At 44.1% G+C, this 24,291-nt stretch overlaps 1 protein-coding gene across 1 annotated transcript in view; it reads left to right on the top strand.

Annotated features, from left to right (window-relative positions):
* The window catches only part of FITM2 (fat storage inducing transmembrane protein 2), a 53,120-nt gene extending 36,119 nt beyond the window's left edge, over positions 1–17,001 (top strand). Inside the window, exon 2 of the mRNA XM_085619315.1 lies at positions 10,486–17,001. Within this exon, the coding sequence (XP_085475441.1) occupies positions 10,486–11,098 (613 nt within the window). The 3' untranslated portion in view covers positions 11,099–17,001. The remainder of the gene's footprint in view (positions 1–10,485) is intronic.
* Positions 17,002–24,291: the final 7,290 nt, after the last annotated feature.

The following is a 24,291-nucleotide window of genomic DNA, read 5'->3' as shown; positions in this document are numbered from 1 at the left end:
AGACACTTGTAGTGGGGATCAATTGACCTGGGGTTTGCTTTGAGACAAGCTCTTTTTTGAGGTGGTGATGAGACCTGCTTTTTTGCTTAATTTATCCTATAGTGAAAATAGTCTGGAAAATCCTTTTGGCATGAGTACTGGGGTGGAGCATCTGATAATAATCTAGCTGATGACTGCTACTTTTTAGGTTGAGCCTGAGCAAGCGTGCAATCGCTGCTCTGCGAAGATCTGTTGTAGTTCAGTACAGAAGCCCCACCCTTATTTTTCATTGGCTTGTGTCTTTGTCCATTGTAAATGCTGGCATCTGATTTCTTAATAGGCTTATTAGTCCCTTCTTAGTACGGCCATGTCGTAATTTGTAACCTCCAATGGCTACTGGCCCCTTTACTTGGTTGCTACACGGTACTGATGCAGCTGAAGCGGTGGGGGGGGGATATATAATATCCCACATCAGCCTGTACAATATCTAAAGGAAGCGTAAAAACTATAATGACGGGCCCATGAGTAATTAATATTTTGTTAGCAATATCAAAGGTCCTCCAATGGCTCTTTGGTCGAGCTAAAAGGGAATAAGTAGAGAAATCAAAGAACTATTCCTTCATGAGGAGGACCTGTAATGAAGAAACAGCTATTCATAGATTACACAACAAAATCATTAAAATTATGGCAAATGATATCCTAAAAATAAATCATGACTCGGGAAATAATGACGGACCCTATTCTTTCTAGGTATCTTTTGGTATTATTTCAGGAAAATTACAAATCATAATCTTTGCTCACAATATCACAGTCATCATAAGTAGAGTAACTCGGAGATCATCAACTCAGGTGAGAAATAAGGGAGGAGACAGAAAAAAGGAAACATCAAGGGAAATCACAGTACAGTTACCTCTCGGTAATTTTAGAGAAAACTAATGCACAGTGCGCAATTAGTCTAGAAAACTATCTCCACGGCTGTAGGAGAATAGTATAGGCAGCATCACCAGCCGATGATGTGCAAAGTCTCTAGGAAAAGTAGTTCTCCGCAGTCAGGTTTGCCAGGCAGATCAGGAATCAGCACATCATACAATATACCATGGATGCAGGACAGGTCACCAGAATGTTTGTTACTCTAAGTTAAAAACTTTCCTAAACCCTACAAGCCATTCTCATTGGTCAGTAACTAGGGGAGGCAAGCATCTCCTGACGATGACTTTAGAAATTTCTCTAAGCAGTCTTTGTCTAAAATTGTATAACTTCCTAGAGAGGAAGAAGAAAACTACAATTACATATTTTGTAACTACATAGCAACAGTTTCATTCTAAAGCCTCGCCTAGACAGGAAAATTTGTACTATTCTCCGTTCTCTAAGGATGTAAATGTTATTCTTTACAAGGGCATCAGAAAACGATGTGGAAAGAAACACAGGAGCGCAGAAGCACATCCCCTAACTATTACATTTGCTAAGGCCTACACGAGTTTAGAAAGGAATAACAAAGAAGGAAAGAAAAATCATTTGTACATTTCTAAACCTACACTACTTTCATGAAGAATAAAATAGCTTTTTTATGTTTGTGCTTGATTATTCCTGCAGATCGAGAAGCATAAGAACATTAATATTAGACACACAAAGTAATAATTCATAACCTTATAAAGAGATCTTCCATTCTACATGTGTTATTCTGACTCTTGAAGACACGTGCAGCTTTTCACATTTTTGGTCGTATCTTCCAAATCTTCACGTTTTTAGAAATTTTGGTTTTCGCACACATTAGTAATTTATAAAAACACTCACATGGGTGTATTTTCCTGAGCAGATTTTATTAACAAAAATCATGCTTCATCAGTACGTGTTCTATTTTCTTCATTGAGTTTCTCCTACCTCAAGCACGACGACGTGCTTTGCTTACATTAAGCTGGTCATGCCTGCTTTCACTTTCACTGCAGCCGGGACAATGGCATCCGTTTGTTTCCAGTACCATAGGTCTCGCATTTAAATGCGAGACCTATAGCATTGCAAATATTTTTTCACGTTGGTATTCAAACGTCTTGTTTCTTTAATTTCTTTCAATGTAAATTTCATTTTATTGATTACTAGTTTAATTAGCGTAATCTGTAAGTGTACTGTTAAGTACGTTTGTGTGTTCGGAGGTAGGGCGACGGGTGGAAGGGTGTCCAGCAGGGTCTCTTTTAAGAGTATTGTTTTCACTCATGCCTAGTGTCAATGCAAAGTGTCGGTTTAGCCCTATTTGCTCAGCGCTACCGTCCCCTTCCCCACCACTGTGTTGTATTGTGGCTTTTATATAGCACTTCCTGCCTCTAACAGAGGAGTATTCATTTCAGAGGTTGATAGGCGCACCTCTCCCCATAGCGCGTTGATTAGAGGATTTCAGTTCTTTTGTGATCTAGTCGAGTACATTTATTGTCTTCACCAGCATACAAACATCTCATTCCAAACGTTAGAGCCCTACTGCCCTAGATTACATTCTTGAATGTGTACCGTGCTGCACCAGCCGAGCGGGTGCGCTTAGCTCGTGCATGTGATAACGATACACTCCCTTTAGTTTGCTGGTACCTAATGAAGGGTAATGTTTGTGTATCGTAAATGCATTGTAGTGTGGGTGCTTGCATATTCCATCACTGTGTTCTCAGCTGGGTGCCCGAGGCGCAAGATGGTAGTATTATTTATGCTTCTCTTGCCACGTAAGCCCCCACCCCACCCCCTTGTGCCCTGCTTTCCTCCTGTGCCTTCTATTCTTCCCGCCTTCTCTCTCTCCACCCTTGGACACTGCTGCGAATGGAAAGAGTAACTTGGCATTGTTTGCAATGTTGTCGGCTGGGACGACCACAGAACACGAGTTGCTTTTAAACTGGACAATTGCGTTATTAGCCACTGATTGTTAGAGGCTGGGGGTGGTGATTAAGGCGAGGAATCCAAGTCACATACTAATTCAGCCGCCATCGTCAATTCCGCTTTGCCTGCTAGCTTTTGTTGTGTGCTTTAGCACAAGAGGTGTCTGACAGACTTGCTACACAGTGTATGCCGAATGGTTCTAAGAAACTTGTTATCGCCTATTGTCCATTAAGCAAAGTTCTGCATAGTTAGAGCAGCTTGTGGAAATCGAGGTTAAAGTTGCCAAGACATGTAGAATCCAACCTATTTTTGTTAGGAAATACAGTGACGACATCACTATTTTTGGTGCGTTTATGAAGCTGTTCGTTCTCCAGATGAACCGCCAGACACTCATTTAGCGATAGGTCGTGCTTGGATGGAAACGTGCCTCTCCATGTGTGGGTGTTGTGCTTCTGATGTGTGATAGGAGTTGGACTACAGTTTTATGCTTATGTGATCAATCTAGTGATCCTGGGTCTTGTGAAGTTAAATATTAGAGCTGGAATCAGAAAAGGTATCCTTCTCCTAAAAGGTGTGCCCAACCCCCCTGCCCCAGAGCTCACCAAAGACATGCTTCAACAATACTGAGAAGTCTTGGGATGCTTTGTCCTTGCCTTGTGCCCACTGCTCCTGCCCTCAGCAACAATGCTCAGTGTGCCAGCACCAAGTGTGCATGGCTTTACTCCAGGTTTATCAAACTGAGCAAAGGGCATTACCTTTTGAAATGCCCTGTTTTAGGAACCCTTATCCCACATGTGATCCTACCAGCCCACAGTTCATTCTGTGAGCAGTGGGCAAAGGGCGTGGTCTTCAACTTAGGCTTAGGTCCAGTACCCACTTCTCAAATGCACAATGGTTATAGTCTGCAACCAAGTCCATATTTTACTATGCTCGTGGTCTGTCTTATGACCTCACCCTTGGACAAGTGCTTGTGCACCAAGTAGCAGTTGTTGAGAGCCTGTGGCTGTTGCCAGTGTGTACTTAGGCACATTCTGGCTATTTGTATGACAATAAACATTCACACAACCTTGCAAGTCTTGGTGGTGTTGAAACTAAGAAAAAGCGGGAAAATCGGGTGATAAAGGAGGGTGCCTGGGGATTGCTAGACCTCTTCCAAAATTATCATTTTGTTTCATATTTAAGGTCTTTGTGAAGATTGGAGTGACCAGAATTCGTTTTTGATGTCAACAGAAGGGAATACTTAGTTTCGAAATAGAGAAGACCCAACTTTCAGACCACAGTGCCTCCAGGAGTGGTTTGGAAGATCGGAAGTTTTTTCTGGAGAGTGTTCTATTTTTCCTCTCTTGTTTGGGAGAGTATGGTTCATTCTATTGCCTTTTAAATAAAGAAATGATGCATGAAACTGAAAGCTTTGAAAGCCATTCTCTTATGGGTGTGCCATGTTGATCATTTTATTTAAACCAACGATAATCGGGGCAGCAGTATTCTGTTTATGCCAGAGTTTTTACAGAGACTGAAATGAAAGGCCCAAATCATATGCATTTGGAAATTTCAGCCTTGAATGACTAGAAGTATTTACTACCATGAGTCTGATGGGGAAAAAACAAACACTTAGGAGAGAGAACTTAACGGGTGTCTAGATTTCCAAGTGCAGAGAAGGGTAGTGAGCATAGGCCAGTTGAAGGGGCCATAGTTGATTTTCTAAGTTTACAGAGTCAATATGAATAAGCAGGGTCTTCTGACAGTCGATACTGAACTTTAAAAACTGAGTGCTCATTCAACTGCACCCAGATCTGCTAGAAGCATGGAGACACGATCACCAGCATTTAATGAGGATCTGCACTGGGAAAGGTATTTGGGGACTGCATGTGCTCTGTGACCATGCCTTCAATTTCCAGCAGACGTGATCTTCAGCAATACTTTTGGCACTCTAACTTAGAATTTGTATACGAGTTTGAGTTTGAGTTTAAAAGCACTTTTAAAGCGCACGTATACCGGCGGTTTCTTGGCGCTGTAGCTAGTGGGGACTGAGGTTTAAAGAACAGGGGGAAAGGACTGGGCATTCATTCGAAGGATTTTGTGAAAAGGTAGGTTTTAAGATTTTTACGGAATTGGGGATAGAGGGTGCTGGCACGAAGGTGAAGGGGGAGGGAGTTCCAAAGGGTTGGTGCTAGAAAGGCAAATTTGGAGCCGCCCCACTTTTTTCTCCGGAAGCGAGGGATGGTGAGGAGGGACTGAGAGGAAGAACGTAGGTCCCTGGAGGGGACATAGGGGACAATCTCAGAGGAGATGAAGGCAGGTGCCAGGTCCGATCGGGCCAGAAAAGTGATAGATGCGAGTTTAAATTGAATTCTGGCCCATACTGGGAGCCAGTGAAGAGATTTTAGAAGTGGGGTGGAGTGATGGAATTTGGGAAGGTTGAAGGCTAGGCGGGCCGCCTGGTTTTGAATCTGTTGTAGGCGGCGCAAACTGTATGCAGGGATGCCGGCATACAGGGCGTTCCCGTAGTCCAGGCGGGACACCACCATGGCCAGGATAATAAGTTTAAGAGCGGAAAAAGTAAAGAAACGGGACACCTTGCGGATAGTACGTAGTGAAAGAAAAGAGGAAGATACCACAGAGCTAACCTGGGAGTGAAGGGTAAGTTGAGAATTGAGCTTAATGCCTAGAGTTTTGACAGAGGAGGAGGGGACAGGAGGGGGACCAAGAGAGGGAGGCCAGCAAAGGGGGGACCAGGGGCTGGAAGAACCGCCCGTCAATACCAGCTCGGTTTTGTCCGGGTTAAGTTTGAGGTGATTATGGCTCATCCAGTCCCTGATGTGAAACATGACAGTGTGGAAGTTGAGGACAGAAGAAGGAGAGGAAAGATCAAAGACCAGCTGGAGGTCATCCGCGTAATTAAATACGGCGACCTCCATCTGTTGGAGAGAAAAAATAAGTGGGGCGATATATAGATTGAACAAAAGAGGGGAAAGAGATGAGCCTTGAGGAACCCCGCACTGGACTTTCTGGAAGTCCGCTGTGAAGTCACCCAGGCGAACAGCCTGGGTGCGGTCGCTCAGGAAGGAGGACAACCAGACCAGGGCAGTCCCATCGATCCCCGCCGCCCTGATACGGGAGAGTAAGATGTTGTGGTCCACCGTGTCAAAGGCGGCTGAGAGGTCGAGGAGCACAAGGGCCTGGTGATGATTAGTGTCCATGCCCTCCCTGAGGGTGTCGAGGACCGACATGACCACAGACTCCGTGGAGTGTGCGGGGCGGAAACCAGCTTGGCGGGGGGCAAGGGCTCCATGTTTCTCCACAAAGGAGCTCAGAGCGCAGGTGACGTGGCGCTCGAGCACCTTAGCTAGAAATGGCAGAAGGGAGATGGGGCGGAAATTGGCAGGGACAGAGGGGTCTGCCCCAGGTTTTTTCAGGATGGGCACAATTACCGCAGACTTCATGGAACTAGGAACTATGCCTTGCGCGAGGGAGCTGTTGAGGAGGTGAATGGGGGGATCTGGACAGGAGACAAAGATGTGGCGGAGGATATGGGCAGGACAAGGATCTAGAGGGGAGCCAGATTTGATCAGAGGCACCAGTGAAGTCAAGTTTTCCCGAGTGATAGGGGGAAAGGTGGTTAGTTTGCCTTTGGGAGGGGGACATTGGGGATCAACAAAAGAGGGGGGGGGTGGGGGGATGTTGGCCTTGATGGTGATAATTTTCTGGGTGAAATAATTATTAAGAGAGAGACAGAGGTCATCTGACGGGGCAGGTTTAAGCGTAGTTCTGTCCGAGAATGCCAGATTGTGAACGATGGAAAAGATCTCCTTGGACTGGTTCTCCGCTGCTAAGATTTTGGAGGAAAAATAAGCTGTTTTGGCCTCCAGGATGTTTTGTTTGTACTGGTTAAGAATGTTGATATATTCCAGTTTCAAAGTGGGGCAGTAATTTCTTCTCCACGCCCGCTCTGCGCGGCGAACAATAAGTTTGGTGGCTTTAAGTTCTTGGGTAAACCACCGGTTGGCGTCTTTGTCGCGTTTAGAGGTAATGCGTTTGAGCGGGGCAACGGAGTCGCAGCTGCGGGAGAGCCACTGGTCTATAGCATCAGCCTGGGAGACGGTGGTGAGGCCCTGAAGAGGCGGGAGAGAGCCAGCAAGGAGAGAGGAGAGATTCTCAAGGTTGACTCGGCCCCATGATCGGACCCAGATGTTTTTGGGTCGGGGGGGCATAGCAGGGGGGAGGATAGGAAGGAGAAATGAAATCAAATGATGGTCGGACCAAGTGCAAGGGGAGATAGATAAGGATTCCACAGGACAGTTTAGGGACCAGATTTGGTCAAGCTGGTGACCCTTGATGTGAGTGGGGGTGTGAACGTGGGGAGTGAAATTGAGGGAGTGGAGGGTTTCAGAGAAATCCTTAGATGACAGACATTCGGCAGGATCGGAAGGCCAAAAATTAAAGTCGCCAAGGAGCAGGATGGAGGAGTTGTTGATTGCAATGGTAGTCAGGACCTCCAAAAAATCTGGGAGAAACTGCACGGGGGACTGGGGAGGACGATAGGTAAGGAAACAGGTAAGAGGAGGGGAGGTGGACACCGTGCGGATCACCAAGAAATCGGTGGTGGCAATGTTAGGTAGAGGGAGAATTTGGAAAGGGAAGTCGGTGCGTGCGATGACTGCCACGCCGCCCCCGGCTCTGCCCGAAGGGCGGTCAGCCCTGAGGGCGTAGTAGGAGGCAGGAAGAGTGGATAGGAGTGCGGGGAGGGAGTCATCGCAGAACCAGGTCTCAGTTAGGAAAAGGAGATCAGGGGCCTGTAAGTCCAATAGGACCGAGAGTTCGTGCGAGTGGGCAACAGCAGAACGGGTGTTGAGGTAGAGGGCTGTGATGGTTTTAGGGTTTGGCAAAGGAGCAGCCCTACAGGTCGTAGGCGGGGTGTCCAGAATAGGAGGGGGGTGAGAGGAAGAGAGGGAGGCAATACCGAGAGCAGAAATGCGAGAGCTGGTACTGGTCGTGATAGGCCAGGGGCCCTGGTAGCTGCGAAGTAGGTCCGGGCTATAGGTGATGGGTGGGGCAGAGTGTAAGGCCCCTAGTCCCGGCCGGTCGCGGACGGGCGCAGACGGGCTTGCCTTAGGCGCGCCTTCGGCGCGCAATCGTCGCGCCCGCTGCGCTCGTCCGCTGCGCTTCCTACCAAGACACATATTTATGGTCGTGAGGCGGGGAGTAGAAAGGGGCGTGGCCAACAGAGTGGGCGTGTCTGTGGCGCGCCTCGCGCTCGAGAATGGCGTCTGGAGGTGAGGGGTCGTTGCAGCGAGGAGCGCTGTGAACGAGAAGCCAAGAAGTGCAGGTAGGGGGGGTGGGGGTGATAGGAACACGAAATTTACAGTATTTTAAAAGTTTTTGTTGAATTAAAAAACAGGGTTATGCATTCTCCCGGCTTCCGCCTCAGGAGTCCAAAAGCTAGTGAAGCGGCTGGTTCAGCGCTCGCTTATATATACCAGGGGTCGAGGGGGCGTGGCCAACAGAGTGGGCGTGTCTGTGGCGCGCCTCGCGCTCGAGAATGGGGTCTGGAGGTGAGGGGTCGTTGCAGCGAGGAGCGCTGTGAACGAGAAGCCAAGAAGTGCAGGTAGGGGGGGTGGGGGTGATAGGAACACGAAATTTACAGTATTTTAAAAGTTTTTGTTGAATTAAAAAACAGGGTTATGCATTCTCCCGGCTTCCGCCTCAGGAGTCCGAAGCGCAACTCTTGGTGCTTAATAACACTTCCCACTTACCTTACCATGAGGACTGGCCCTTTTACTTCAGTTGTTACACAGTAGTCTTATTTAATCTGTAAGCACTATTTTCTTTAATGAGTTTCTCCCATTGCAGGCAGGACATGCTTTCCTGCAACATTCAGCGTGCCATGGGTGCTGTCACTTTCCAAGCAGCCCGGGACAATATGGCCACTTCTTTAAAATAAAATAGGTCTCGCATTTACAAGAGTTTGAACTATATGCGTTGTAAATGACCATGCCTTTTATTTATGTGTTAATAATTTAAAACCGATTAATAAAAGGCATTGTCATTTACAATGCCAATAGCTTAAACTCTTGCAAATGCTTGTTAAAATCTGGCCTGAGCACTGTGCAACAATTTATTTTATAATTAGCAAGTATGTGTATGTGCAAGGGTAATCACTTTAATGAACTTCATCACAGCTTTTGACAAAGTCGATAGAGAAAAGCTTGGATTGATCCTGGAGCATATTGGTGTTGATGAGCCAATAGAGTATTTCAGGTGTCTAAATTGGTTTCTATTGGGTCAGGTGAGAGTTAACACGGATGGGGTGCTTAGTAACTCATTTAAACTATTTAGGAGTCCAGTCTTTAAATAAAAAAAAATGTGTATACTAACAACTTAAGTGCCTTTTTAAGCAGTCAACAATCGGGCACTCCCAAAATTGGGAGGAAAGTAATTGCAGTGTTATTGTATGATGGCGATACGGTTCTAATCGCTCGTACAGCCAATGGGTTGAAATCGGAAATGACTTCTTACATATCATTCTAAATCCTATTTTAATCCAAGGGCCAAGGTCTGCTGAGTCCAGGATATTTTTTGTTAATGATCTAGTGTTAGGCAAAGTACCCTGTTTTAACTACTTAGGTTTATGGTTTGATTATACTGCCAGTTGGTCAAATCTGTTGCTGCAAAAGAATCTCCTTTTTATTATTAATTTAGCGAAGATAATTGATTGGTTAGGGGTTAATTGTTATGATATATGTATTTCTGCTGTAATATATGGAGCTGGAGGTGGGATAAGGACCCAGTGACTGGTCGGCGACTTGAAGAGAATCGATTTCTTTAGTCAATTTTATGTTCTCCCAATCAGAACTCCTTTGTAGAAAACATTATTCATCCTGCTCCCTACCTGCTCTGGTTTTCCATTTGGTTGACTACCCAAGCAGCTTTGATGCAAGATATAATCACTGATTGTATCAATGTGTGCACTATTAGCAAGGCCAAATGGTTGTCATATATATTTAATTAATTCATTTGAAAAAATTGGACGACTGGATGTCTTTTCTATGCCACAGAATTTTCACAAACCATATAAAAGGTTAGTTAAGCAACAATTTATTTAGTTGATGTCATCCCGCAAGGAATTTCGTGTTGTCCAAGTCTTCAGGTAAAGCCCACTTTATGACATTAACTGGGGCAGGTGCACAACTAAGCTTACATTGGATGGACAATCCTCACAAGCACAGTTTTATTACATTCAAAATGGGAATTATTTTACTCTTTTTAACTTTTCAAAAACCCTGTTTTTCCTTGATTCTGAAGTTTATTGATTTTTAAGCCAATATATGATGCATTTTATGTTTTCTTGGCTACACATTTAAAGCTCCACATATCAAATTGATTGTGCCTTTATTTCATCAATTGAATTTTATTTCCTCTTGTCCTCCGTTTTTGTATTTGCACATGCTTCCTTCAATTAAGGCTTGTTATTCTGTTGAAATTTTTTTAAAGAGTGTGCATATAAGTTCACTAATTAATTATGATTCATAAAACCAGGATAACAACTCAATTTTAAAATTACTGCACCATTTTCTCTTTTGATTATAATGCAATTTCACACAAATAGCAATTGAGATAATAATGTACTTTGTTTTTCTCCCATTCTCCTGCCAGGTACTTTGTCAAACTAGCATGGGGTTGGACGTTATGGCTTCTTTTGCCTTTCATTGCTGCCACAACTTTTTCTCTGACACGAAACATTAAGGATGTTTTACGGCGAATGACCTCTCTACTTGTTGGAACAGCTGTTTGGTATACATGTACTCAGTTTTTTCTTTTCATCGAAAACTTAACTGGAAATTGTTACAATTCAACAGCTCTTGAAGTTGTATTGGAACAAGGAAGCCGAAGAGAATGCATAATTGGTGGTGGCTTTTGGTATGGATTTGATATTTCAGGACACTCCTTCCTGCTTCCATACTGTGTTCTATTAATTGTAGAAGAAACAACTGTGATACATGACCTGAAGCTGGACAGAAACCGGAAGATTGATGTCCTAATTAGTGTTTTGTTTGTTTTCTTAGGTATACTGTCCTTAATTTTTCTTTGGATGTATTTATGCACTGCTCTGTATTTTCACGAAGTGGACCAAAAATTGTTTGGAACTGCCTTTGGCTTGCTAGGATGGTACAGTACATACAAGTCATGGTACACCTTACCGTACTCCCCTGGTCTTCCACCCAAAAATACAGTTGTTAATAGAAAGTCAAAACATTATAAACAGTGACACATTTTAATTTTCTGTTGGTCTCGTTGGATATTAACCAGCTTTATTGCAAATTAGCTGACAAAATCTTAATAACAAAATATTTGCCAATGAAAAATCATGCACATTCTCCTGTGTTGGATTGCCGTCCTTTTTTTATTTTTTTTAAAATAGTTTTTCATTAGTTACATTTTAAAAATTGAACACTAGTGTTAGGGTAAACAAGTGGCTACTTGGCAGTGCAGCATCTTTACTTATGTGAGTGAATACAAATATTGGAGTTTTCATCTTTTAATTTCTTGTGGGTAGCCTGATTTTCAAATTTTCATCTAAGTTTAATTTGGAAGTATAGTGCCCTTTGCCTCCTAAAGAACATTTAGGACAATGAAAAGGTTATTGGCAAATACTCCACTCTAAAAATGTCTGTGATTTAGAATGAACAGTTGTGCACAGTTTTTGCTTGTTCAGTTATATATGCTTGATGCCAATTCAATCTTAAAACCTACTCTACAAAATGGCCTTCGTCATGATCCCCAGGCAAAATGGTCAGCTTCATCTTGGTGAGTGAGGGCATTCGTCCTGAAAGGGATTCCTTTCCTCACGAGGGCATTGTCAGCCTAGACACAGCTTGATCACAGTATTCTTCTTTTCATGCTCAGGTTTTAAAGTTGCTCAGACCCAAGAAGTTATTTGTGTGTTGTCTAATATAATCAGTTTTCAAGGTAATTAGTTTGTGAATACCTCTTTGGAAAAAACCCAACAAACTATCTAAAGCAGTGGTTCCCAAACTTTTGACTCTGAGTACCCCCATTGAGTCACCACTGGAAACCGGGGACCCCCCAAGCAATTTGTATGATATAAATTTCAAACATTAAAACAGTAATTCCCAAAAAATAAACACACATGCACACTTTTTGTGACGTTATCGTGGCGATAGAGGCTTTGCCTTATTTACAAGGCAGCGTTAAGCCATATAACATGATTTAATGCTGCCTTTTAAATAAGGCCCCTTGTCACGCAATGCTTAGCGTGAAAGGGGTGGGCAGTGGGTGTTGCAGTGGGCGTTCCACCGCAACACCATTGATTTTGACATTGCCCCCTATTTACAAGGGCAGCATAAATAGTAGGCAGCGACAAAATTAAGACCAGGGAAAACCAGGTCTTAACTTGGCAAAACGAAGAGAAATCCTTTTTTTCTCCTTTTTTTTGCTTTTTCCATGTGGCTTGCCTTGTACAGCACACATGGAAAAAGCAAAACGCCTTGGATTGTTTATGTTCAGGAAGATGACCCATCCTGCACATAAACAATCTTTTTAAAAAATGCTATTTTGTAACTTGCATGTGTGCTGCATTAAGCAGCACACATAGAAGTGACAAAACGGCATTTCAAGATTATGTGCAGGAAGGGGGACCTTCCTGTACATAAAGAATCTTCCCCTGCATGCACACACCCTTGCCATAGTGCAAGGGTGCCTGCGTTGGCACTCCACTGCTAAGTGGAGCACCAGCACTGGGGAAAACGCAGGGCTGCACCATATTCTTGTAAATATGGTGCAGCCCTGCGTTTCTGAAGTGGCGGAGCCTATCGTTAAGCCAAGGAGGCTAACCACATGCTCTGCCACTTCTGTTGTAAATATCCCCCTTAGTATTTTATATTCAAAGAATTTGCAAAAAACAAAACCATTTAATGGGAAGGTTGGTGCTGCAACTCCGTGACTAACTTTTAATTGGTTGGTTTTATTTCGCAGTACGGGGCTCCAGCTCCTGCCAGGGCCAGACTGGAAACCCAAAGCAGCCCTGGCAAATGTTTTCAAACCTGTCGCCATACGGTGCGCACCAAGTGCAGTGAGTGAGCCTGACCACTACAAAGGGTGCTTTGGAAGGCTCTCCCCCCAAGAAATTTAGGAAACAATGGTGCATTCTAAAACACATATATCATTATATATAAATTGTATTAGCTTTTAACGAATAGTAAATGAAGACCTTACTATGCACTAGGAAACAACAATCTTTGTTGGGGTTCTTCAATGATTCCCTTATTATCACCCTTCAACAGTGCCTCTCTTCTCTCCATAGCCTCTCCATCACAAGTATTTCATTTGTTTTATAGCATCTCTCATACCATTGTAGGATGTCAGAGCACTTTACATCACACACATATAGAGACAATGAATCATACGTGTAAATCAGTGTATAGAAAATGTTACATAAGGCAAAGGGTACTACAAGGTGTAGGATTCACATGGCATTCATACTGGTAGGCATTTTTAAAGAGTGCTTGGTCTGGAGTAGCACAAACTTGGGACTCAGAACTTCACCCAGTGGTTAGCATTAACTTTAATAATAAAAATATATTTCCGCCCAAATAAACCTTTTTAGCAGCTTCAGGATAATGAAAGACTGGGAAAAAACATGTTACTAACTTGTACCATGCAGTTTGCAAGCAGCTCTTTGATGGCAGTTTATAGGTCACTGTGCTAGATTTCGGTTGTCACTTATGAACTGCACAGTAACAAAAGAATCTCTGACAAAAGCAGTAACACACCCACCTATGCACATAAAATACTGTTTTTCAAAATGCATGGTACACGTTCTTTGCAGTAGTCATATTGACCCTCTGTGCTACATTAGATAACTCAAAGCTGCCACTGGACACAACTCTCATCTCTCCAGCAGGAGCATTAATCACTGGCTTTATTTTGACACTTTTATTGTTGTTCGAAAACTACTAATTAGACAAGGACCTTTGCAGTGCTTTTAAAACTGCCTCCTGCGGACCCCCTGGGAATGTGTCACGGACCCCTGGGGGTCCGCGGACCACAGTTTGGGAAAAACTGATCTAAAGAATCTGTTCAAATAAACATTAAAATGAATAAAAATATGTTAACATTGAATGGCAGGGGACCACCGACTCCTTGTCGGGTGTCCCGCTTTCGCTACAGTGCCAGTTGGGCGAGAGTCCGACCGGCATCGTAATGATGCCCTTAGTGATCACTCTGTATCTGTACGGTATTAATATGGTTAAAATTGTAATGATGGCTGTGTGTTGCAAAGGGCATGTATAAAATTAAGGCAGCTAAATAAAAAGATGTCTGAAAACGGAGTGCATCCTTTATGAGATACAAATCTCTAATGCTGTTGGGAAAATTAAGATAATTTCATCTGGTAAAAATGTAATCATGAGATGGTACAATCGTGTTATGTGAGAGATGATTGGACATCCAAAATTAAAATGAGTTGAGGTAAGACATAAGTAAAGACAGACGATGGTTTGACATACAAAAAACTTCTCTGTAAGGAAGGACCAGGTACTACCTCCAAAAGAATCAATGGTGTGGTGTGTAATGCTGTTTTGCATACTTATTTTTATGAAATCCTTTTTATTTAAAATATTCATATGGTTCAACCCAGGATTAAATGATGGCTTGTGCAAATTTTTATGGCATTGGGGACAAGGTACAAACATGTTATATATGCTTTGTACTTTGGAGGATAGTAAGGTGGGTGATCTAGAAACATGCTGATTACAAACAAGAATAGGCATATTGAAGATGGCAAGGTTTTTCCTCTCACACTAGGACTCTTAAAATGTGACTGACAGAATGATGGCTTGGTGTAGCATTAGAAAAAATATATATATATTTTCTGGAAAGAGATTGAGAACATGAATCAATCTCCCCGGATACGTGGTAGAATTAATTCAAAATAGCACAGGCCAAATGAAGGTAATATAAATAAGCTACTCTACAGCTAGAGACTTGTATGGGCCAATATGAGTATGGAGACCATGTGCAGACTCCATGAAAATTATCCTTATCTGCCATATGAGTCTCTTGACTGCTGCCTTGTATTTGGTATAATTTAAAGATCCATCTACCTTCTTTTCTGCTATTCATGTACTTTTAAAAGTAAGCAACTGCTAAGTTAGGGCATCTGGTGACATTTAGCACTAACAACACCCAAAACCTTGAAATATTATTTGAATTGTGTGCAGGCCGTTAAAATTTTATATTACTCACCATGAGAACTAAGATATTTAATTGACTCACTGGATGTGTACTACACAGACAGCAGTGGGCTTTAGATAAATCATAGCAAACTATTGATGCATGGCGGGGGTATTTCAGTTTTTTATTTTCATAAAATTATTTGTCCAATTAAAATCTATACTATTATGTAATATAAATATATATATGTTTAATGTATTTGAAGCAAATATATGAGATCCCTTAACTCCATACAAATCAGTTATCATGTTCTACAGCTTTCAGGTCGTTCATTATTCATGTGTTTTATCACCTGTGTAAAATAATTCAGTATGCAATTTACTATTTGCTTATTCTAAAGATATTTTTTTAGCAAAATGATTGAGTTTAATACAATTGTTAAATGCTGAAGCATTTCATAATTGTATATCTCAGAAGGGGAAAATTAATAAATTAAAAATTGAAGCGCCCAAATACTGTGTTACCAACTGTATAGCACTGCCTCTGCTTTGTTTTCTGTCTCTTTGTGGCAGTACCATCCAATGAGCTATAGATGACTAATTACTCGTACTTTCCAATACCGAAAGTTTTTCAGTATTTAATATGGGAATCATGTTTGTTGTTTTTTATGCACAGGTATTATTATTATGTAGCACTGATATACTTGAGTTTAGAAATGTGTTAAAATAAGCTCCATGTATAAACAATAACACTACTTTGTAAAAGGTTTTGAAAAATCTTGCAAAAGTATACTAATGCAAGTAATGAACAGATTTTCATTTTTTAAATATATTTTAGTAATACCTTTTGTAATTGGAAACCTTGACAAACAAAAATAATAAAACTGATCTGTGGACTCTAATTGCTATAGGATGCTGCTACATTAACTTTCTATAGAAAAAGTGTTGTGTATGAGTTTTCCAATACTAATGTATTTAGAGTAAGCCTCTTGAAATGAATGTGTTTTTCCTACTGAGACCATCAAGATAGATTTGAGTCTATATACAAGGCTGTTTTCTTAAAGTAATCTTATTTGTTGCTCAATTGCCTTTGGAACCATTTTTATAAAATGTCTTTAGCTCATTGGCATCATTTGCAGCTGAAGTCTGGTGGCTCAGTGGATTAATGTGTCCACAGCAGGGGCCTGTGTTCGACCTCATGGTCACAGGTTCAACTCCCGGTGGGTCCACTCAGCCTTTCATTCAGCTGAGGTCGATAAAATAAGTACCATTGAGTTTGGTAACAAACATCTGTTATTCAGTGCCAAGATACCTACCGTTGAATGTGCGCTTTACAAATGCTCGTAATGTTATGCATATGTGCTATAAACCTCTGTGATAAACTTAAGTGTTATACACATTGTCATTGTATATACTAAGATTTCTTTACGATAAATGTAACAGAGTTATTTCATATAATATGTTATTATTTATATTGTCTTGGTTAGTTCATACCAAGTGAGGATCTTTAAAAATCTGTACAGCTTCGATGTAAGGCCTAAAAAGGAAAATGTGGGTTAAGATTAAGTAAATACATCTTTTAAGAAGTTTTAATCCTGTTTTAAAGTAATTTTTATTATATGAATTTATATTCCTGTGCACATTAATCATTTTATATAGAGGCACTTGCTGATTGTACCAATTAACTCTTCAAGTTATCGACCGTCAGTTGAAGTTCACTGTGCCCTCAAACTAGAGTGCTTGAACATTCTAGGATAATAGTCATGCTTTACAAGTAACCATAACTAAGGTTTCATCATATTTTTTACTTTTCACTTTGGGCTTGACAACAACCTTGTTTGCTTCAAGACAAATATTGCAGTATGATTCTTATTCTATAGACAGTGAAAAATGTTGTCACGTAAGGTTTTTAGCAGCTCATGTTTGCGTTATTTTGATCAATTAACCATGTTTTTAATACAATTTTAATGTAAATTTATATTTTGGTCTGGACTCATTTTTTGTTGACTTGTTAGAAATGGGGGTCTCTAGGTAGGTACCTTTGTCCAAATAGGGACCCTTGTTTCTAGTCCAGGTAAGGGGGATACACAATTTAGATAACCCCTGCTCACACCCTTGGTAGCTTGGCAATGTGTAAATTATTTGTACCAACACTCACAGTAACACAGTGGAAACACCACAAAAGGACACCACACCAGTTTAGAAAAATAAAGTATCTTTATCTAAACTAAACAATACCAAAACAACAAAAATCCAACATGCACAGTTAAAAATATGATTTTCAAAAGGCTTCAGGAACTTGCACCATAGAAAATTATGGATGCGTGACTTTTCACTTAAGTACCTTAAGTAAAGGTTCAGCCAGCAGGTCGGAAAACAGAGATGCGACACTCCTAAGACCCTGAGGAGCGATGTGACAGCTCTGCGACAGCAGAGGACGAGTTACGTCGAGTCCGGTCTGTATGGGGCGTGATGCGTCAATTCTTCATGCCGGTTCGGGTCCGCAGGTGATGCGTCGGGGAAGCGTGTCCCACAGGTACGATGCGTGGATCTTTGAGATGTCAGTGATCGATGCGGCGGCGTTGCCCGGCGCTGCATCTGTCCTCTTCAGCCGCGATCCCTCGATGCGTCGATTCTTGCTGCGACGACAGGCGCTGCGACGGCTTTCGCAGCGGCACGGCGATGCGTGGAAATTCTTCTCGCGCCGTGAAGATGTGTCAGAAAAACAGCCGCAAGAAGAGCGATGCGTCGGTTTCTGTAGTTCTTTAAATCTCTTCTCTCTTCCAGCTCCCAAAGAGCAGCAACAACCTCCAGAGGCTCAAAACTGGCAAAGGCACCTCAAGGCAAGTCAGAACTCACAACAGCAGAGTTCAGGGGAGCTGGGGGTGAAGTCTTTGTGTCCCTGAGAGTTCTTAACAAGAGGCCAGCTCACTTCAGCCCCTTGGAGATCTCCTTCAAGCAGGGGACACAGCACAATCCTTCTCCTTTCCTTGACAGAAACAGCAATTGCAGGCCAACCCCAGACACACAGCAAGGGCAGTACTTCTCCTCAGTCTCTCCATCTCTTCTCCTTGGCAAAGGTTCCTCTTGAATTCCAGGAATGATCTCAAGTTCAGGGGTTTTAGGTCTGATACTTGTACCCCAAAATGTATTTGTTCTGTTTGTGCAAGGGGCTCTGAGCCAGTGCACTACAACATCCTTTGTTAGTGTGAGCCTTGGCTCCAGATACACAGCAGGAGGGCGGAGCCAGCATTGTGGAAGGCAGGCACAGCCCTATTAAGGTACAGGTGCTACTCCTCCCACCACTCCAAATGCAGATCAGGCCTATTCAGGCTAGTGCTGACTAACCCAGACTCCTGAAGCCACCTCAGCCCCTGTCACTCCAAAGCCAGACAGTCAATCCACACACAGGCAGAGGCACATAGCAAGGTTGAACAAGAAAACAGACACTTTCTAAAAATTGTATTTTCCGACACACAATTTAAAAACCATCTTTACTAAAAGATGTGTTATTAAATTCTGAGTTCAGGGGTACTAAACTCCATTTTTACATCTTATCCCTATGGGAGATATGCTTGTAAAATGTTACAAAGTATTCCCCGTTCTATCCTATGGGCAAGATAGCCTTTCAATAGTGTAAAACGAAATTGGCAGTGTTTCACCATCAGGACATGTTACTCACAACAGTACATGTCCTACCTTTCACATACACTGCACCCTGCCAAAGGGGGGGGGGGTACCTTGGACCTACCATAAGGGTTTTGTATGTGCAAGAAAAAAGGAAGGGTAGGGCCTGGTAAGTGGGTGCACTTACCAGGTCGACATGGCATGCTCATGTGGGTTGCACAATCAGTGCTGTAAGCCCATTAGTAGCGTTTGAGTTACCATCCCTGGGACACTCAGTGCACTTTACTAGGGAGTCCTGGTAAAACAAATATACCAATCGGGGAGAACCAATCACAATAACAATTTACACAGAGAGCATATGCACTTTAGCACTGATCAGCAGTGGTAAAGTGCCCAGAGTCCTAAAGCCAACAACCACAGGTCAGGAAAAAAAATAGGAGGAAGAAGCAAAACGTTTGGGGATAACCCTTCAAAAGGGCCATTTCCAACACAACCCCCTTCCAGCTTAAAGCCAGGGTAGACCAATCATACCTTGATGGGCTTCCCTGCTTGAGGCAACAGAACATGGAGCCTAGCCCGACTAGAAGGGGGTCTATTCCTGTTCTATGCCTTCCTGAACCCAGTTGGATCCCTCTGTCCATACTCTCAGGGCCCACTAGGCTTACCCATGGGGAACCCTTCTCCTCACCTGGGGACCCCATCTGTGTAGCGCCTCAACTTACTTTTCTCTCAAATGTGTCCACACAGGTAGACTGTACCCACATAGCCAACACAGTGGTGTGGCCCAGTCCACCCCTGAGGTGTAACTCATACCCCCCTCTCAGGGGCAACTCTGTCCACCAGGACAACCAGCCACAGTGGCCACTGACAGCTGTCGGTGATGAGAGCCAGGCCTCATGCCTTACAGTCCTTTCTAACCTCTGTGGAGTCAGAAATTGGGGCGCAGTAGCCCCAGGTGCCTGGCACCTTTTCTCCACTCCCCCTCCTGCCCAGTCAGGTATGGCATCCTGACACTGGCCCAGCAGCCCAGGGTCTGTACCCTGAGGCTGGACAAGAGACTGGAGTGGGCTCCCACACCCTGTCTTCCTCTATGGAGCTCTACACCCTCCCACCTGGAGCGGTACCCCCAGAAAACAAACTGGTAGGGGCACTGCTAGCAGTCACCCCTTCCTCCAGGTCAGGGGGAACCCCCTGGCCCTCCAACCCAGGGTTTGTACCCTTAGGCTAGACCTGTGCCTGGCAACCTTGGACGTCTGGGGAAGTATGCCAACTCTCCCCAAGGGAAACACACTCCTCATTAACTGTGCCAGAGTCTGCCTGACGCAGATCTCCAGCCTCCTGTCCACCGGACAGAGCATGAAGACCCCCCAGGCCATAAGTGACCTTATCAGGGTCAGTCCTGGGGTGATCTGACCTCAGAGTGGGTAACCCCTGACCCACTGGTCCTCCCACTGGGCACTGTCTCCCCTTCTTACCCCTTTCTCTGGACTCATGCTCCCTCCCAACTGGAGCGGTGCTGCCTGACACCAGACCTGGTGGAACGCTAGTTACAGCAGTAGCAGTCTTCCCCCAGTTCACCTAATACCTTGGGATGCCCCTCAGGAAATGGCCTCCCAGTACAGACTAGGCTCCCCTCCTGGTATTCCCTTATGGAATCAACCAGGTCCTGGGACTAGGTTTCGGGCACCTTGGGACACCGCCCACTCCCACTCCTTCTCCTCTGAGACAGAACGTGGGACCCTACACCCCTCCAACTACACCTATCTGGGCTACCACAAACCTCCCCTACCTCACCTGGTTGGGGAAATCCTGAGCCACCCCCTTCAGGGTCACTCCCAAAAGCTTCTTCAGACCCTCTGGAATCCACCAAAAGGTCTGCCTCCAGCGCAAGCTCCCTGGAATCCGAGAACTCGCACTCCACCGGGTGTTGGCATAGCTCTGGAAAACAGGGACTTAAAATATGCTCTCCAACAATTGAATCATACAGCCCCCCAGTTGTTAACCAAGCTACCCTTTGCCCCACAATGCAGTGCTCACACAAGTACCCCACATCACTCTCCTGAGACAGTCATTCAACCCACACTCTTCTGTGCGGTCTCCACACTTCTACCATGTTGGAACCCCTCTCCCTGCACCTCTCATCTAGAGTCAGTAGAGTGTCCCTCCCACCACTAGGAATATGATCCCCGGTGTCAGTTACCCAACCCACTTCAGGGACACTGCACACCATTGGAGCTACATTATAAACCTGAAACCCTTGTTGTATGTTAACCCCCTCCCTCAAGTCAGGTGCCACATCTCTGGGTGTGTGTACTTCTCCCTCAGCACTAGATAACACAATGTTGCTGCCACCATCTGAGCTGAACTCCACCCCCAACCCAGCCAAGCTCACTTCCTGAGCTACACACATCTCTTTTTGCTTGGTTGAGACACTCAGGGCCACAAGCCTCACGAGCTCCTCATCAAGCTCTCTCATTCTCAGCTCATATGCCAAGATCAATTTATTTTCTTCCAAGAAATAAGCTCTCCTGCTCTCCTCTGCCTTGGCTTGTATTTCCATTTCCATCTGCTTTCTTTTGATCCTCAGGACTTCTAGCTCCTGCTCCCTGACCCTTTGGTTCTCCTCCAGTTCCTCTGGGGAAAACCTTCTAGAGGAATGATTGCGGCCAGTCCTAGAGGCTGCTCTTCCCACAGGCAGTACCTGTGATCTGAAACCATCCCGTTGTGCATCCTCATCCACCTCTGCATCTTCTGCCTCACCAGCCTCTCTGGCTTCCCACCAGGCCCTTAAGGCCTTCTGTAACTCCTCCTTCCTGGAGCTGCTCTTCATGGGACATCCAAAGTTCCTGCAGAACTGCTTTAGTTGACCTACTTTGTAACTACTTAACATTTCCATATCAAACTCCAGTTCTGCCATCTGACTTGCTGGTTTACCTTTATGAGACAAGATGGTTGATTTAAGGGTTACTCAAAAATAGGAGCAAAAACAAAACACAGTATGTGGTTAAGTAGTGGTCTGCACTAAACTAGTGATGTACACCAATCGCTGTGGGTCAAGTACAAATACAGGTTCAAAACCTCACCGCTGACCACCAATGTTAGAAATGGGGGTCTCTAGTTAGCAGAGGTAGGTACCTTTGTCCAATTAGGGACCCTTGCTTCTAGTCAGGGTAAGGGGGATACACACTTTAGATAACCCCTGCTCACCCCCTTGGTAGCTTGGCACGAGCAGACAGACTTATCCCAAAGGCAATGTGTAAAGTATTTGTACCAACACTCACAGTAACACAGTGGAAACACCAAAAAAGGACATCACACCATTTTAGAAAAAGAAAGTATCTTTATCTAAACTAAACAAGACCAAAGCGACAAAAATCCAACATACACAGTTAAAAATATGACTTTCAAAAGGTTTCAAGAACTTGCACCATAGAATCTATGGATGCGTGACTTTTCACCAAAGTACCTGTAGTTGCGTCAAAGTTCACCAAGCCAAACGCCCGCAGCATCAGAAAACAAAGAGATGCAACACTCCTGAGACCCTGAGGAGGCGATGCAAAAGGTCTGCAACAGCATAGGACGTTTTGTGTCGAGTTCAGTCTGTATGGGGAGTTGTGCGTCGATACTTCGTTCCGGTCCGCAGATGATGCGTCGGGGAAGCATGTCGCACAGGTACCATGCGTGGATCTTCGGGATGTGTCAGCGATTGATGCAGCGACATAGCCCAGCGCTGCGTCGGTCCTCTTCAGCCGTGATCCCCTGATGCGTCGATTCTTGCCGCGATGACAGTCCCTGCGACAGCTTTCTCAGCGGCACGGTGATGCGTAGAAATTCTTCTTGTGCCGAGAAGATGCATCGGAAAAACAGCCGCAAGAACAGCGATGTGTCGGTTTCTGTAGTTCTTTGAGTTTCTTCTCTCTTTCAGCTCCCAAACAGCAGCAACAACCTCCAGAGGCCCAAAACTGGCACAGGCACCTCAAGGCAGGTCAGAACTCAGAACGGCAGAGTTCGGAGGAGCTGGGGTGAAGTCTTTGTGTCCCTGAGACTTCTTAACAGGAGGCCAACTCACTTCAGGCCTTTAGAGATCTCCTTCAAGCAGGGGACACCACACACAGCAAAAGCCTTTCTTGCCTTGGCAGAACAGCAACTGCAGGCCAACCCCAAACACATAGCAAGGGCAGTACTTCTCCTCAGTCTCTCCAGCTCTTCTTCTTGGCAAAGGTTCCTCTTGAATTCCAGGAAGGATCTAAAGTTCAGGGGTTTTAGATCTGATACTTATACCCCAAAATATCTTTGTCCTCTTTGTGCAAGGGGCTCTGAGCCCAGTTCAAACCAGTCTGGGGGCACTCTGCCAGTGCACTACAACATCCTTTGTTAGTGTGAGCCTTGGCTCCAGACCCACAGCAGGAGGGTGGAGCCAGCATTGTGGAAGGCAGGCACAGCCCTATTCAGGTACAGGTGCTACTCCTCCCACCACTCCAAATGCGAATCAGGCCTATTCAGCCTAGTGCTAACTCACCCAGACTCCTGGAGCCACCCCAGCCCATGTCACTCCAAAGCCAGACAGTCAATCCACAAACAGGCAGAGGCACACAGGAAGGTTGAACAAGAAAATAGCCACTTTCTAAAAATGGTATTTTCAAACACACAATTTGAAAACCATCTTTACTAAAAGAGGTCTGTAGTAATCAGGTCCACGCTGGTTGGTATGATTCAAGATGATTTATTCAGGTTAGTTACAGGATCAGGTATACAGCCAGTGTAGAGCCAGAGTTAACCAGTAAAGAACAGGTAAAGAGCCAGTAATGAGCCCCACCAGGAGCAGCCAGCCAGGCGCTCAGCCCATCTCCAACTGTGTGTTTCACAGATCAACATTCCACATGACATCATCACCCAGTGTTCCACTGGTGGAGAAGTAAATAGGAAGAAACACACTGTACCAAGATATAACATATCCTCCTTCCTTCCAAACAAATAACCAAACAAAGAAATAAAGAAACGGAAAAAGAGCTCAGAAGAACCAAACTAAATAGAAAGGTACAAGGGCGAACAGAGTGAAGATAGAAAAAGAGAAAACAGGCTAAGTTCTTAAGGAAACAGAAAACAAGCACAGGTCTTAAAGAAACAAATAACATAACTTGTTTCCCATCCTCCTTTCTACAAATGAGAAAAAAAAACGTCAATGAATACTCCCTCTGCACTCGAACTGGCCAGGTAAGTGTGCGAGAGAGCAATCACATCAGTGAGAACAAGATGACAGAGAAGACGAAAAATGCATAGGATTAAACATGCTTCCCTGTGATAGAATTAAAGATAACAAAAGATTTTATAACAGCACTGGGTAAAACAACAGAGAAAGATCTTAGCACCCAGTGAACATGAAGTTAAAGCGCAAGGCGACTTACATTAACAGTAACGTGATGCGCAGGGCGGCTTACACACAAAAGAGAAAAAAAAAAACATGAAGCGCAGGGCGACTTACACATACATAACATGAAGCGCAGGGCGGCTTAAACCAACATGAAGCGCAGGGCGACTTATACACAACTATAACGTGAGGCGCAAGGCGGCTTACACACAAAACCCAAAACACATGAAGCGCAGGGCGGCTTATACATAGACATAACGTGAGGCGCAGGGC

This window comes from Triturus cristatus, chromosome 7 (assembly GCF_964204655.1).
Source record: "Triturus cristatus chromosome 7, aTriCri1.1, whole genome shotgun sequence".
NCBI classification, from domain to species: Eukaryota; Metazoa; Chordata; class Amphibia; order Caudata; family Salamandridae; genus Triturus; species Triturus cristatus.
This window is presented reverse-complemented; position numbering and strand designations above follow the sequence as displayed.